Here is a 16,434-nt window from a genome sequence, read left to right on the forward strand (position 1 = left end):
TTTAAATGTTCATACTGTAATGCTTATGGTTAACAGTGAAACTGGTAATTTTATTCTAATGCTGATATTCATTTAATGTACTGTTGCTACTTGAGCTAATATGGTTCGTAAACTTTTCATATTACTGTTGGCTTACTGAAATAGTAATTTTACAAACTTAGTTTCCTGCTGCCAGTTATACAGTGCAAATGTTACATGTAAGTAATTGCTTCAGGAAAAGGGAAAATGTTATGTCTTGTTATTGCATGAAAAGGACAGCAGGGGGAGCTCTGACTATGTATGGGAGATGTGAGAAGAAGAAGGAATTAAAGAGAGAACTGAAGCTGAGCTAAGTCGGATGCCTGCTTATTCCACTATTTCTACATAGCACACCACAACAGTTTGAGCCAGCCAGTTTCACTAAAAAAAGCAGTCCGAACAACTCCTTTCCATTCATGAACCGTAAGGCCGATCCAAAAACCGTTTGAATTAGGTGTAGAACAATAGGTGCCTGCCATGCAATGTATGGAGGCAGTGATTGACTTGCATTGCTATGGCATGCCCCTAATAAACAGACATTCTACTGGGTGTAGAACAGGCATGTCAAACTCAGTTTGGCTTTGGGGCCGGATCCAGACTTTCTGTTCTCAGGTGGGCCGGATCAGTAAAAGAATGTCAACTCCAAATATTTAGCTTTTTTTTTTCAGTACTATGCTTTATCCTTCAGCCTACATTTGTGGCCTTGTGCTGGCTCCTGAAACTTGGCATCTTTTTGCCTTCACAAGTGTGAAATCCTGAGTAGCAGCACATTTAACAATGTCATTCAAGTGTTTTTGTTAACCTTGAGCGCTGCTTTGTTTTAGTATTATTCATTACCGAAAACACCTGTTCACAAAGATAAGTAGTCCCAAACATGGATAGAACCTTTGCAGCCATGGCTGTTAATTTGGGGTAACCTGGCACGAGATATTGATAAAACGTATCCAATCCCACTGACCTAAATTTATCCTTCATAGCGGAATCGCACTGCAAGTCAATAAGCTCGAGYTGAATGTCAGCTGGCATATCAGAAGACTTCACTGTAAATGGCAAGCGAAAAAAACCAAATTTGTTCTGAAGTTCACCGAATACCTGAAACCTCTGCTCAAACTCTCGCAGCAAATCTGTTAAGTTATCTTTATATTTATCCAAATCATTATTGGGACGGTCCGGTGCCTTCGGACGCACAGCTGTGAGACAAGAGAAATGCGCGGTGTCACCGTTGGATAGCTGCGTCTCCCACAGTGACAGTTTAATCTTGAACGCACTTATTCTGTCGTAATATTGAGTGACAACTCTGTTACGGCCCTGCAATTTAGTGTTAAGTGTATTCAAGTGTTGTGTAATATCAACCATGAAYGCAAGATCCTGCACCCATTCCTTGCATTTAAGTTCCTTTACTGGGCATCCCTTCTTCTCCATGAACTGTCCAATTTCCCCTCGTAGCTCAAAGAAGCGCTTAAGTACTGCACCTCCGCTTAACCACTGCACGTCAATGTGGTATAGTAGGCCAGCATGAATGACATTATCACTGAGAAATGTGTCAAACTGATGGTGATTTAGCACACGCACTCTGATGAAATTGACGGTTTTCACAACCACACTCATAACATGGTCCATTTGCAGTGTTTTACAACATAACGCCTCCTGATGTAAAATACAATGAAATATCCAAAACTCTTGTCCTCCATTTGCAGTCTGTACTTTGTCACGGAATTTTGTGGCAACGCCTGCCTTTCTCCCGACCATTGATGGCGCACCGTCGGTAGCCAGGCTCACGGCAYGGGACCAGTCCGCTCCCACCTTGTCCAGCGCTCCAACGAGAGCGCTGAAAATGTCATCTGCTGTTGTGGTGTCATTCATGGGCACYAATTCWAGCAGCTCCTCWGTGATGGTCAAAGTTTCATCAACACCTCTAATGAATATGGCCAGTTGAGCAATATCTGTGACATCGGTACTCTCATCWATTGCAATTGAAAATGCGATAAATGACTTGATTTTCTCTTTCAGTTGGCTGCTCAAGTCACTTGAGAGTTCTGTCACCCGATCTGCGACAGTGTTCCTTGTTAGACTAATATTGGCAAAAGCAGGTCGTTTTTCAGGGCACACGACTTCTGCAGCCTTCAGCAGCCTTCAGCATGCACGTTTTTCAAACTCCCCATCAGAAAATGGCTTGGATGCCTGCACCAGCTCGTTGGCAATAATGTAGCTGGTTCTTACAGCCTCATCAGAAATATCGCGGCTGCGTGTAAAAGTAGACTGCTGAAGAAATTCAGACCAGCGACCAATTTGTTTATCTCGTCTTTCCTTATTTGTCCTTTCAAGTGGTCATACTTTTCTTTATGATGAGTCTCAAGTGGCGCCGAATATTAAACTCTTTGAACACTGCAACTTGCTGATTACATACCAAGCACACTGGTTTTGCGTTCACTTCCGTGAATAAATACTTCTCAGTCCATTTTTCCTGGAAAACTCTGCATTCCGTGTCCACTTTTCTTTTTTTTTGACAGTGCCATTTTGGGAAGGGTGTGTTGACCGATAACTTGTTTAGTAGTGGTGAATGGTGAAGTAAGATTGCCGGTTTATTTTTACTTGGACTCATCACGTTGCGAATGTTTACGTCCTGTGACTAACTCGTATCAGTGCCGCATGCTGGACGTGAGCGCTTTTACACATTTACTGCCCTCTAGCGACCGGAGGGAGCATTTGGTTTGTATTTATTTTTTAAAAAATCACAATTTTTGATAGAAATGAGCTAGAGACTCGCTTATTTTTTTGACATACACAGACATTTATGCCGGACCGGATTAAATCATCCAACGGGCCGGGTCCGGCCCGCGGGCCGTATGTTTGACATGCCTGGTGTAGAACAATAGGTGCCTGCCATGCAAGCAAGTCAATCACTGCTCTCCCTATGCATTGCTATGGCATGCTCCTAATAAATAATCACCCATCTGAAACACGGTGCAATTCAATGAAGTTTTGAGGCAGATAATTTGCCTTGATGAATTTTAATAAATCACGGTACTTGAATCATTCAAGGAATCATGACATCCCTAAATTCAGCAAATCTTACCTGCTTCTTTCTTGACCAACGTCTGGATGACTGGCAGCAGGTGCAGGACACTGCTGGAAAACATTTTTGAACACTATAAATAAATACCATAATAACGTTATGTAAACATAAACAATATTGAAGCATAAAATATCACCAACATTCTAAAATATTAGACACTTACACACAGTTGCATCTCTGTCCTCATCTTGGATATCAGAGGTGCCTGAAGAGTTCTGATCAACACCCATGTGACCCCCATAATGCGAAGTGCCTGCGAAAAATTTTAAATTAAAAATATATATAAGTAAATAAATTCAAATGATTCTCTTTCACTCAGTGCATAAGACAACCAGCTATTGAGCAATCGGGAATAAACACAGTGAATGCATACCAGCTTCATCACGTCCGCCATGATGTCAATCTCTTCTGCTTAACACATTCTGCCTTACTGTACTACATTATAACAAAATAAATAAAATAACACCCGGAAGATCAGTTTTGCTTACAAATATGTGAATATTCACCACTAAGTGTGAAATCATAACACTGAATTTCACTTCGTCCTCGTGGACTCCGGAAGAGCGCCTCAGCAGTGTGGTCTGAGGCCTGGCTGTTGAGGCTTAGCCATTTTTCACGTCTGAAAAAAATAAAAGAAGATTTTTTTTATTTTTAAGACTTCAGAACATCAGATGTAATAAAAAAAATGCAATAAGAAATCTCACCTTACGCTTGTTTTGGTATGAAAACGACAGACCGCTTTGTGTAAGAAACAAACATGAAGCTTGTGCTGTCCGTAGCGAGTCACTATTTATAAAAAGCATTCTTACCATGAGTTTGGCCTTGTTGGAGCGGTGTGGTGTTATCTTTTGTTTTCTGCTGGGACATCGCTTTAAAATCAATACGATACTGAAAAAGTAACTCCGTAAAATAGTATTTTTTCGACAGTTTCACACAAAGCACGGACATTTTGGCTCAGGTTGGCTTTAGCATAACGGTTCTCAACGTGGGCGGTACCGCACCCGGGGGGGCATTCAAAAAAAGGCAGAGGGAGCTGGCGGAAATTTTTACAAAAGGAGGGCGCTGGGATTCCTTTGGGGGGCGTTTGGTCGAAGGTAAACTTTACACCTTATATGCACAATACCAGATTAGACTTTGAGCAACTTGCTAAAACTGTATTGTGTAACATTAAATCATGCTTGGCTGCAACTGTATCGATGGTAGCTCCCCTTCTATTCAGTGTCTGTTAGCTTTTGGCGCAGCTCTGTTCTCCTGCTCCTGGAAGCTTCACCGCATCAGTTCAGCGTTACACCGGCTGATGACGTTGCTGTGATTCACTTTGTCTGATATTTTTGTACATATGTTTTGGTTGTTCTGTGATCATGTCAAAGCAGCAACTTATATTAAAAAGTGTTTTATTTCCGTTTGAAGGATGCACGCGTGCAGACAACAGAAAATTGGTCTTATAAACATGTAATTACTAAAATCACGATCCCCTCACTTTGTATCCGTCTGAAAAATGAACCCCTTTAAATAAAGAAATCACTCCACGGGTGATGCCACAATAGAGTGTGTTCATTTTATAGCATTAACACCCGTGCTGCAAGTGGTCCAGTATGAAATGGGTGTGATAGAACAACGGTACTACCAAAGCACTTTTAAATTTTAATGATCAGAAAACAGAAATTGTTTCCGTTGTTTTAAAAGGTTTATGTCAGTCTGCCATTTCCCCATCGATACGCTTCCCGACCGCCCTGAACCTTAGGGGGTTAAAAAAAAGAAGCGCACATTGAAACAGGAGAAGCGGGGCATAAAACAGAGCGACGAACTAATGTGAATTACGACATAAAAACAGAGAATCCGATGATGAACAGTGAAAAATCTACACAAGATGTGAAACACATGACGATTAGGCAGCGTAGCAGGTGATGAGTGAAGATTATTGATGGACAATTCAGTCCAAATGCAACAATGGACCAGAAAACGATAAAATAAATCTAGCAACAGGTAAGAAATTAAAGTGGACATAGCAATAAACTAAGAGAGAATATTACTAATCAGAAGAAAATAAATGGAAATGAATGAAGAACAAAATGCAAGAATAAACTAAGAAACTAAACTAAATCCAGAGGAATAAACTGGTATGGGAAGACCTTTCGAGCAATACTTAATACAGAGGACTGTATGGCAAGAATAAACAGACACTATTTCCACATAAAAGGTACAATAATATTGTTGAAGTGCCATGGGTTCGTTCAGACCATATCTAGTACTGAAAATAAATATCTTTCAGACCCTAACAGTAAATAACATATCACTTATTTATGTTTTTAATCAGATTTGATATATTTATTTCTTAAATATTATTTTTCATGTCGGTGTTAATGTCAAGAGGCTGATGACTCCATGACACTTTCAATTTGACTCATTTGGATTTGATTAAGAACCAGATTTGTTYTTTGTAATTTCTGTCCAGTAAAACTATWARTCTATAGACAGGTCTATATAAAGATATAATCCATGTTTCTGTCTCATATTTGTATGGCATTAAAATGACCTGGAACTTTTGTTTTTTCCAATGACAGCACTGGTTTGAACAATAAATGCCATGTGGGTGAAATTTTATGGATGATACTCTGATGTCCCATTCTTCTGAAGGCAGGACCACCAGAAACCGACAAACACTGAAGAGAAGAAGAGTTATGATTAATGTAGTTACAATTCTATCCATGTTTTAATGTTGCAGAGCACTGTCATTTTGCAAATAGTTCAAAGTTTAAACTGGCATTGTTGTACATCTTTTATCTGGTCCATTTTGTGTAATATTTAACAAATAGAAAATGGCACAGAACAAGAATATTTTTTCCACTCTGATTGGCTGCTGTTAGGCCTAACAATTTTAAGTTGAATGTCCAATGAAATTTTCGCAGACACCTGTGAAAATAATTTCCATTCACATTGCTTTTTTGTTCTCTGGTAAAATATTTTTGATGATAAATACAGAAACAAGCATAAAAATCAAAACATCTACAATAGTGATGGTTATATTAATAATAAAATAATAGTCAGTGCAAAGTAGCCTACAAATTCTTTGGTGGGGGGCGGTGAGGGACCTGGATAAAGGCTAGGGGGGTGCTGGCCCGAAAAAGGTTGAGAAACGCTGTTCTAAATGAAAGAGCAGATAATGAGGAATGTGTCTAAAACAAAAAGAAAATATTTCCCACTCCAATGAAAACTAATCAGCGGCAGAAAGAGACTACATAGCAACGTATCCTGAGAGCTGCAGGCTATTATGGGCTCATAATAGCCCATAATTATGGGCCTGCAGCCCATAATAGCTGCAGGCTATTATGGGCTCATAATAGCCTGCAGCTCTCAGGATTGTTGCTATGGTAATTAACAATCTGCACCTGGGCTGGCTCTCTCTGTCAGACAGTATGATGGAGACAGTTTCTATACTTGTGAGACACCCAGCGTCGGTCTAAAGGACCCTGACAAAAAACCATAAGCCCTAGCAAAAATTTTGAATACATTCTATGGGAGCAGGCAGGTGTATCTATGTCATGACCGACTTTGGGCGAATAAAATAGCTTTGGAGACAGAAATCTACTGTGCTTTATGTCTGTGTGTGTGTGTGCATGCGTGTGTGTCAGACAGACTCTTTGAAAAAAAAAATCCTATCCTTATGAGACACCCAGCCTCGTTTCTCACAATGTATGTCGCCATTTTAACTCAGAATCCCACTAAAAGTAATAGCTCCAATGCGGATCAAGCCGCTGTGTGCCCACAGCGGTTCGGACTGCATTAACGGTAACGGAAGAAGAAACTATAACTAGAAAATTCCTGCAGAAATTTTAAGGGGCATGCAAAAGGCTTTTATTTTTAAATTTTCAAAAGGCTTCATTATTGTTACACATTGGATTAATGGCCACATGAATCCAACGTGTAACAGTCCAGCTATATAATGCCCAAAACAGCAAGTAGTTGTAAATGGCAGCTCAGCTCTAATGTGTGCTACTTGAGAGTTCTGCCATGTTGTAGTTCTGCTATAGTAATTAATCCTCAGCCAACTGCTGTGTGTGTGCTGCGCAAGGCAATGCACTAGGGGGCAGTGAAGTGCTACTCTTTGTGCTAATATCCTGAGAAAAAAAAGGTAAAAAAAGCTACATATTATTGCACCGTGTATGGCGGTGCACTGACGTGAGAGGAATATGCAGGCTTTTATTTTGAAATTTTCAGTAAGATTCTATTTAATGACCACGCTAATTCAATGTGCAACTGTGGTTTGTTTAAACCAGTCCCATAAAGCCCAAAAGAGCAATTACCTGATGTGAAAAATGTCAAGGCTTTTATTTTGAAAATTTCAGTAAGCTTCATTTTAAATAGACACACTAATCCAGTGTGTAACAGTGGATTGGTTAATCCAGCTATATAATGCCCAAAACAGCAAGTAGCTCTAAATGCCAGCTCAGCCCTCCTCTATAATAACTGAGTATTTCACCATGTTGTAGTTCTGACCTTCTTCTCAAGGCCTCTGTATTAAAGTGTTCCGCTGTGTTGTAGTTCTGACCTTCTACTCAGGCCTCTGTATTAAAATGTTCCGCCATGTTGTAGTTCTGACTTTCTTCTCTGCCCTCTGTATTAAAGTGTTCTGACCTTCTGTTCAGGCCTCTGTATTAAAGTGTTCCGTCATGTTTTGAACTACAGGGACGCTCTAGTCCAAACCACCAGCTCTGCTTTCTATCTATTCTGTTGTTATAGCGATTAAGCCTCTGCAAACTGCTGTGTGTGTGAGAGACTTTAACTTTATGAGACACCCGGTCAGTTTTAATGAAAAAAGCAGTCTGAACGACCCCTTCCCGTTCAGGATCAGTAAGGCCGATCCGAAAACCGTTTGAAGCGTATGAGAAGGCTATTTGTCCTCTCCGATAGTCCCGTGATTCATATCTGTAGGTCATTCACAGTAATTGCAGTGATTAGAGAAATATGTTGTGCGCTGAGCTCAGAAATTTTTCAGAATTGTATGTAAAACACTGGGATGAAGCGTCAGTTAGTCCTGTCCCTTCACTTTGCTCTGAAGCAGCTTGACGGAAAACCGTAAGCCCTAGACAAATTTTGAAAACATTTTTTCCAGAGCAGGCATTCGGTGCGATTTCATGACCAACTTTCATAACAATAGTACAAGTTTTGCGGCCATGAGAGCGATTTCAAAATTATTTTGGGGTCAAAATTCCACCCTGTTTCTCACTCTAAACAAATGTCAGTTACACTCTGCGTTTCGGCAGTTGGAAATTTCGCTCGTTTCTCGCTTTTTATGTCGCCGTCGTAAGTCCGATCCCCAATAAAAATAATAGCTCCCTTCTCTGCATCGAACCGCACGTTTTGATACAACTTTTCTGGGTGGGCATGCAGCGGTACGAACCGCATTAACGGTGATGTTAGAATAATAAATCATAAAGACATTCTATTAGGTGTAGAACAATAGGTGCCTGCCATGCAATGCATGGAGGCAGTACTGACTTGCTTCGCAAGTCAGTACTGCTCTCCTTATGCATTGCTATGGCATGCCCCTAATAAAGAGGCGTTCTATTGGGTGTAGAACAATAGGTGCCTGCCATGCAATGCATGGAGGTGGCATGCCCCTAACTAGAAAATTCCTGCAGAAATTTTAAAGGGGCATGCCAAAGTGTGCCCGACGGCTTTGATCCAGCGTTATGATGCTAAAAATTTGCATTAATGCTAAAGAAAGCTGCAATGATGTCAACCTGTGGAGAGGCAGAAGCATGTTGACTAAGCTGTACTTGTRCCATTCATTATGTTAAAATTAATGCATGAGCTAAAATTAGCCAATATGCTAATGTTAGCCAAAATGCTGGCAGTAGCAAGTGGAGCAACACGACCATGTTGTTTTAATATTACTTGCTCCATTCAGTACACTAAATATGTCTAATTAATGAGAAAATTAGCTAATAGCTAACTTCATGTAAAAGGCTACTCAAGGGCAGTGAAATGCTAACATTTGTGCTAATGTTAATAAACTGCCTTGCTATGCAAGGCAGTTCACTATCCTGAGAAGAAAATAACATAAAAAAGGCTTATATTATTGCACCGCCTATGGCGATGCACTAACGTGAGAGGAATATGCAGACTTTTATTTTGAAACTTTCAGTAAGCTTCATTACTGTTACACATTGGATTAATGGCCACATTAATGCAATGTGTAACAGTCCAGCTATGTAATGCCCAAAACAGCAAGTAGTTCTAAACGCCAGCTCAGCCCTAATGTGTGCTATTTGAGAGTTCTGCCATGTTGTAATTCTGCTATAGTAATTAATTCTCAGCCAACTGCTGTGTGTGAACTGAGCAAGGCAATGCACTAGGCGGTAGTGAAGTGCTACCCATTGTGCTAATGTACTGAGGAAAAAAAAGGTTAAAAAAGCCACATATTATTGCACCGCCTACGGCAGTGCACTGACGTGAGAGGAATATGCAGGCTTTTATTTTGAAAGTTTCAGTAAGCTTCATATTAATGACCACGCTAATTCAATGTGCAACTGTGGTTTGTTTAAACCAGTCCCATAAAGCCCAAAAGAGCAATTAACTGATCTGAAAAATGTCAAGGCTTTTATTTTGAAATTTTCAGTAAGCTTCATTTTAAATAGCCAATGTGTAACAGTGGTTTGGTTAATCCACCAATAAAATGCCCAAAACAGCAAGTAGCTCTAAATGCCAGCTCAGCCCTCCTCTTTAATAACTGATTGATCCGCCATGTTGTAGTTCTGACCTTCTGCTCTTCCCTCTGTATTGGAGTTCCGCCATGTTTAGAACTACGGAGACCTTGTAGTCCAAACCGGCAGCTCTGCTTTCTATGTATTCTGTTGCCATAGCGATTAAGCTTCTGCCAACTGCTGCGTGTGTGTGAGACACTTCATGTAACTTTGAGACACCCAGTCAGTTTTAATGAAAAAAGCAGTCTGAACGACCCCTTCCCGTTCAGGATCCGTAAGRCCGATGCAAAAACCGTTTGAAGCATATGAGAGGGCTATTTGTCGTCTCCGATAGTCCAGTGATTCATATCTGTAGGTCATTCACAGTAATTGCAGTGATGAGAGAAATATGGTGTGCGCTGAGCTCAGAAATTCTTTAGAATCGTATGTAAAACACTGGAGGAGCGTCAGTTAGTCATGTCCCATCACTTTACTCTGAAGCACCTTGACAGAAAACCGTAAGCCCTAGAGAAATTTCAAAAACATATTACCGGAGCAGGCATTCGGTGCGATTTCATGACCAACTTTCATACCAATAGAGCGATTTTTGTAGGCATGAGAGCGATTTCAAAATTGTTTTGGGGTCAAAATTCCACTCATTTTGTCACTCTAAAAAGCGGCAGTTGGTGACAGTTACACTCTGCGTTTCGGCAGTTGGAAATTTYGCTCGTTTTTCGCTTTTTACGTCGCCGTCGTAACTCCGATCCCCAATAAAAATAATAGCTCCAATGCCGGGGTTGAGCCGCACATTTTGATACCACTTTTGTGGGTGGGCACGCAGCGGTACAAGCCGCATTAACGGTAACGGAAGAAAAATATGGAATAACTAGAAAATTCCTGCAGAAATTTTAAAGGGGCATGCCAAAGTGTGCCCGTCGGCTTTGACCCAGCATTATGATGCTAAAAATTAGCATTAATGCTAAAGAAAGCTGCAATGTAGTCAATAACCTGTGGAGAGGCAGAAGTATGTTGACTAAGATGTACTTGTACCATTCATTGTTAAAATTAATGTATGAGCTAAAATTAGCCAATATGCTAATGTTAGCCTAAATGCTGGCAGGAGCATGTGGAGCAACAGGACCATGTTATTTTAATTTTACTTGCTCTATTCAGTATACTAAACATGTCTAATTAATGTGAAAATTAACTAATAGCTAACTTTTGATAAACGACTAGTGCTAATGCACTGCAAGGCAGTGCACTAGTCAAGGGCTGTGAAATGCTAATATTTGTGCTAATGTTAAACAAGGAAAAGAAATGGACAAAAAAATCATAATGTGCCCGAAGCACATAACATACAGAGATTGAACCGCCTCATCCGTAGAGCTGGCTCTGTGGTCGGTGTGAGCCTGGAGTCTGTGGAGACAGTGGTGGAACAGAGGACACTGTCTAAACTAAGTTTAGTCCTGGAGAACACAAGGCATCCCCTGCATACCGTTTTCTCCAATCAGAGGAGCTCCCGCAGTGACAGGTTTCTCTCACTGGGATGTTCAACTGAGAGGTTTAAAAACTCCATTGTCCCACGGGCCATTAGGTTTTACAATGCTGCGATTTCTGGGAGGGTTAAGGGAGGGAGGGAGACGGAGTAATTAGCATTTTTAATGTATTCATTGTATTCAAGTTCCTTTACTAGAAAACTTTTAATGCGTGTATATTGTGTACGATTTGTCTTAATGCTTGTGTGGCTGTGACTAAATGTGTGAGCAACAGACAATCTTAATTTCCCTATGGGAATAATAAAGTTTTTACCTTACCTTACCTTACTTGCACTGAATATTCAGTGAGAATGCATTATTGCACTCTCACTTAAGTTCCTGTTTCTTTTTATTATTATTCCGACTTCCGTACATTTTTCTGCATTTAACATGCTCACTTTAACCAATTATACTAATTCATATATTAAAACATTCTGCTTCTTCTGCCGAGTTATGCTACATCTTTTGCTAAATTGTACTATTGTGCTTTTTGAAATATTGGCGCTTTTGTGAAAATTTCAGCCCCATTAGAATTGAAATTCTTCAAAATTCCACAAAATTGTAAAATCTTCTAATTTGTCACATCTTACCAATTCTGCCTACTTCCATGTAGATACGCCATTCAACTTTTAAACGAGACACAAGGCTTTAAACTATCTATGTCACAGAGGTTTCCCCAAAAACGTTTAATTTTATCCGCTCTGAGGAAATTTTGACTTGTCCAGAAGAGAATTGATGGTATGATTGATGGTTGCAAACAACCTGGAGAAAGGATTCATCAACGGTGCTTCCTCCATCTCATCAGCTTTGCTTTATATCCTAATAATCTTGCACCTACCTCCACCTGAACAAATGCCAGGTCCCAGCAGATTGCAGACCAGTTCTTCAATAAACTCTGCATCACATCTGACAGTTGTAAGAGAACACTGCTGGTAGAACGTGGATTAAATGATGAAGTTCCTCAGAATGAACATCACTGGAGGGCTGCAAGCAGCCATTTTACATGCAATCATATTATTGTCAGATCAGCTGAATCTCTTTTAGGTTTGCACATCACAGAACAGTGGAGCTTAAGCTTCTACATGTGACTGTGCACATTAATCAATCTTGATGTAGACGTAATCTTTGAATTTCTTTGTAGAAATATTTTTTACTGTGTAAAAAAAAAAAATCAGGTAATACAATAACAAATGGAGTCAAAAATATCAACCCAGATCCAGTATGCTCTTTCTTGCCCAATTTATGTAGCTATTTGGCAGATGATTAAAAGAAACATAATCCTCTGAATCAGCATTTCCAAAGCAAATCTAACTCCTACTTACGGCTGTCATAGCAGATGTTGCCAAGCGCTCGACCGGTTTGCAGTAAAACCTCCTGGTCAGTGGAGTTCAACAGCTGAACTAGAGGAGGGATGAGGCCGGCTTCCACACAGGGACTCCTCATGAACTCTGCAGAAAAGGGATCAGAATCCAATTACTAAACAGAATCAGAATTCTGATTCTGAGTTTATGTGATGGAACAGCACACATGGAAGGAGAAAGCAAGAGACAACACACAATGCATCCATTAACCTCGGAATAGCCACGGAAAAATGTACTGGACCAGGTTAACTCTCCTGTACAGGTATGTGTAATAGTGACATTTCAAACTGAAAACACAAGTTGATCAGGTCAGTTCATTTCAATTCAGTTTATTTCATATAGACCTGTAAAGAATTAAATACAAATAGTAATTAATGTTTTTTTTTTTTTTACATCAGATTAAAGAAAAAAATTATCACAAGTAAGATGCAAAAAAATTAATTGCATAAACAACCCACCAATTCTTATAAATTAAAATCTGAAAAGTGTGGTGTGCATTTGTATATCCTACCTTAGATTACCTGCAGCTCTTCTGAGCTATGACTCTACCGTGCTCTTTGTATCCATTAATGTGAAAAGTAGCTCAAACTCAGACTGGATGGGGAGAGTCTCCATGTCTCTGAAAAATCCATTTCCAAGACTTGCTGCAGATTTGGATTTGGAGGTCTGGACTTTGACTGGGCCATTTTAATCATATAAATATGCCTTGATCTAAATCACAGCTTCTCATTCCTTGCTATCAGAGCCCCCTCTAATCATGAGTGAACATTTACTGCAGTAAAGAGTCCATTCAGCTGCTCAAACGTATTAGGGCTGCAATTAACAATTATTTTATTAATCAATTATTCTACTGATAGATCAAATAAAGAAATCTGCAGATTTTTCAAAATACAGTACAGTAGATATAGTAAAAATGCAAATAAGGAAATAATTCAATTCCTTTATAAAGTGAGAAAACAAACATTTTATTGTATAAAATGTAGTAACAGTATAGGGTGAGTGAACGATACATTATTTGTGGCAAAGGAAGCACTTGCAGCTAAAACAACAAGTGAAAAGCTCAGTTCTGTCTGCTGGGCTGAACATCAATAGAGTGTAGGGCTGATCAGGGAATTTTCTATTTACTATCAAATTAATTATTTTAAATAAAAGGTGTTTAGTAGGAGATTTTTTTAAATAGAATTTGAACCAGGTGAAGCTAAAACTGCCATTTGAGTTCTGGGTAGAACATACTTGCACACAACGTATGTGGATTTAAGGTTTTGCCTACCTTAAATGCAAATTGCTTATACTTTCTGGACATGTTTGACTTAATTACTTTACATTTCTTCTTTCAGCAAATTGCCTTTTTAGATTCTGTAGTCACCAGCTAACAATTAATAAATTGTTCCAGCCTTGAACAGAAACGAAAACTTCCACAACAAAAATCACACATGTGATACAAGATGCAGCTGGTGGAATTTCTACCTATAATCTACCTAAATAACCAACTGAAGGAATACACAGAGCTGTCTATAACACGACAGCCACTCCACTGATTGCCCACATTTTCAGAAGCAATGACAATGCTTGATTTCTGAAGTTTACCTCATTGCAGATCGCGCACACTCAAACTGGAAACAGCCTGACCTGTATGAATATTTACATCGAGTCCCTGTGAGGGATTATGTTTCTTTGGAGAAATCTATGTCAAGGTAGGAGTTTAAAACCTACTGCGTTAGCTCTGGTTGCACAGCTCTATATGAGCCTCACAGTTATCAGATTAAAGTGCAAACGTTTGGTACCTCTGTAAAGGTAAGACATCAAAGAATGGTTTTCTGTGTCAGCACTATTGTATCTTTTACCCTGCCTGAATTATTAGTGATAGAATATAATAAATGTAGCTTTTTTTCACCTGGCCAAAAGTTTTTTTATAAATAAATATTGCAAAACATCACCAAGATATTATTTTTAACATAAAAAAGTAGTTAAGACTTTTAAATCTACATGTTGTGTAAACATTTACCGAATTTGGACTCAATCAGTTGAAATTTAGATTTTTAAGAATTTGTTTTACTGAGAAATTTCCCAGGCGGAGAGGTAATTTTGGCACGTTAATAAATATCTGTGACATATGTGTTTTCACATCATAACTGGGAATCTGTTCAAATTAAATGGGTGATTACAATTGAATGGCACTTTCTACATATAACAAACTTTGGTCATGACATTTACCCCATATATACGAAAAATGTACCGTTGTGCATTGTGTAATATACATAATAATGAACTGACAGCTCTTTCTATGACGACATTGTGACAAAATCACGCACAAATCAAAGACTAAATTGGAGAGAGATGTTTCCCTGCCCTCTCAAAACTGAACATTCCTCGCTCTAAAGCAATAAAATGATATAAATTCTACTATAAAGTAAATGATCACAATAAAAAATGCCACTTTTGTCAGTTCCCAAAGCCTGGGTTTTCTACACAAAGCCAGGTTGGAGAAATACCTCTACCGCTCTATTTTGCTTTTAGCTTCCAGACACACACGAAACAGGAAAAGGAGAGGGGCGGGGGGTAGACAGCTTGGCTCGAGTGATCTATGAAGCAGCAAAAGCAGGAAAGCATCGGAGGGGGTTTCAGATGAATTTCGACCCTGAGGTGAGGTTACAAAGCCAATATTGTCAAGTATTCAAAGGTTAGAGTCTTCTGTGTCAAGTCATACCGAACATTTTCGGTCAACTAACCGAAAATTCGCTTTTTACATGCATGTTTGATGACAGGGTATTTAAATGGACAAGCCCCTTTAAATCCATCAGCTGATTTTAATTAGCCGCAAACCCATAACATTTTGGGCAAAACTTGTATTCGGGATAGTTTTGGAATGATAAAAGCCTTCTTTAGCGGACAATAAAAAAGAAAAAAAAAGTCACGATGAGCACACCATTGTTCCATTGAAAGAAAACGCACCCCAAATCATGATGGCACCTCCGCCACTGTGCCGTGTAGAAAACATCTCAGGTGGGATCTCCTTGTCATGCCAGTAACGTTGGAAGCCATCAGGACCATCAAGGCTAATTTTTTTTCTCATCAGAGAAGACAACTTTCTTCCACCTTTCAATGTCCCAATTTTGGTGCACCCTTGCAAAGTCCAAACGGGCAATTTTGTGGCGTTGAAGAAGACGTGGCCTTTGAAGACATTTTTTGTTTCTGAAGATCGTCTCTCGCAAATGCCGTCTGATGGTCATTGGGCTGCAGACAGCATCAGTAATGGCCTTAATTTGGGTAGAGGATCGTCCCGTGTCTTGACAGATAGCCAATTGGATCCTGTGGCTAAGAGCTGGTGAAATTTTTTTGGGTCTACCATTTGACTTTTTTGTTCCATATCCCTAAGGATCATTTAAAAAATGCAAAATGACTGTCTTACTGTCCAACCTCAGCAGCGATGGCACGTTGTGAGAGGCCTTGCTTATGCAGCTCAACAATCCTACCACGTTCAAAGTCAGTGAGCTTTTTGCTTATGCCATCAGGAGGTCTTGACAGTGTAAAGACTTGACAGAAAATGACATGTAATCCAGATTTTTGCACAGCTTTTGGCTTTTAAAGACTATGGTCTTACACTTTTGATCAGCTGAAAAAATCATGTTTGAGTGTAAATGCAGTTTTCAGAAAATTCCCTGCTCAAAAGTTCTTGTCTCTTGCACTGATTTTTTCCTTTAACATTGTGAAGCTCTACTTAGAACCTTCTTAAGATCCAATAGTGCAAAATGCAAATT

The 16,434-nt window shown here is 39.4% G+C and overlaps 1 protein-coding gene and 1 long non-coding RNA gene across 7 annotated transcripts in view; one reads left to right on the forward strand and one right to left on the reverse strand.

Annotated features, from left to right (window-relative positions):
• The window catches only part of rap1gds1 (RAP1, GTP-GDP dissociation stimulator 1), a 97,800-nt gene that overhangs the window by 54,064 nt on the left and 27,302 nt on the right, over positions 1–16,434 (reverse strand). For all 3 annotated transcript variants that reach the window (XM_008434827.2, XM_008434825.2, XM_008434826.2), the window contains exon 4: positions 12,638–12,763. In XM_008434827.2, the coding sequence (XP_008433049.1) occupies positions 12,638–12,763 (126 nt within the window). The remainder of the gene's footprint in view (positions 1–12,637; positions 12,764–16,434) is intronic.
• The window catches only part of LOC103480074 (uncharacterized), a 69,290-nt gene that overhangs the window by 41,416 nt on the left and 11,440 nt on the right, over positions 1–16,434 (forward strand). Inside the window, exon 1 of one of the 4 annotated variants that reach the window (XR_536043.1) lies at positions 12,773–12,938. The exons of the other annotated variants lie outside the window; for them this stretch is intronic. This is a non-coding gene — a long non-coding RNA (uncharacterized LOC103480074). Of the gene's footprint in view, positions 1–12,772; positions 12,939–16,434 lie in introns of those variants that run through there. 4 annotated transcript variants of the gene reach the window in all.

This window comes from Poecilia reticulata, linkage group LG18 (assembly GCF_000633615.1).
Source record: "Poecilia reticulata strain Guanapo linkage group LG18, Guppy_female_1.0+MT, whole genome shotgun sequence".
NCBI lineage: Eukaryota > Metazoa > Chordata > Actinopteri > Cyprinodontiformes > Poeciliidae > Poecilia > Poecilia reticulata.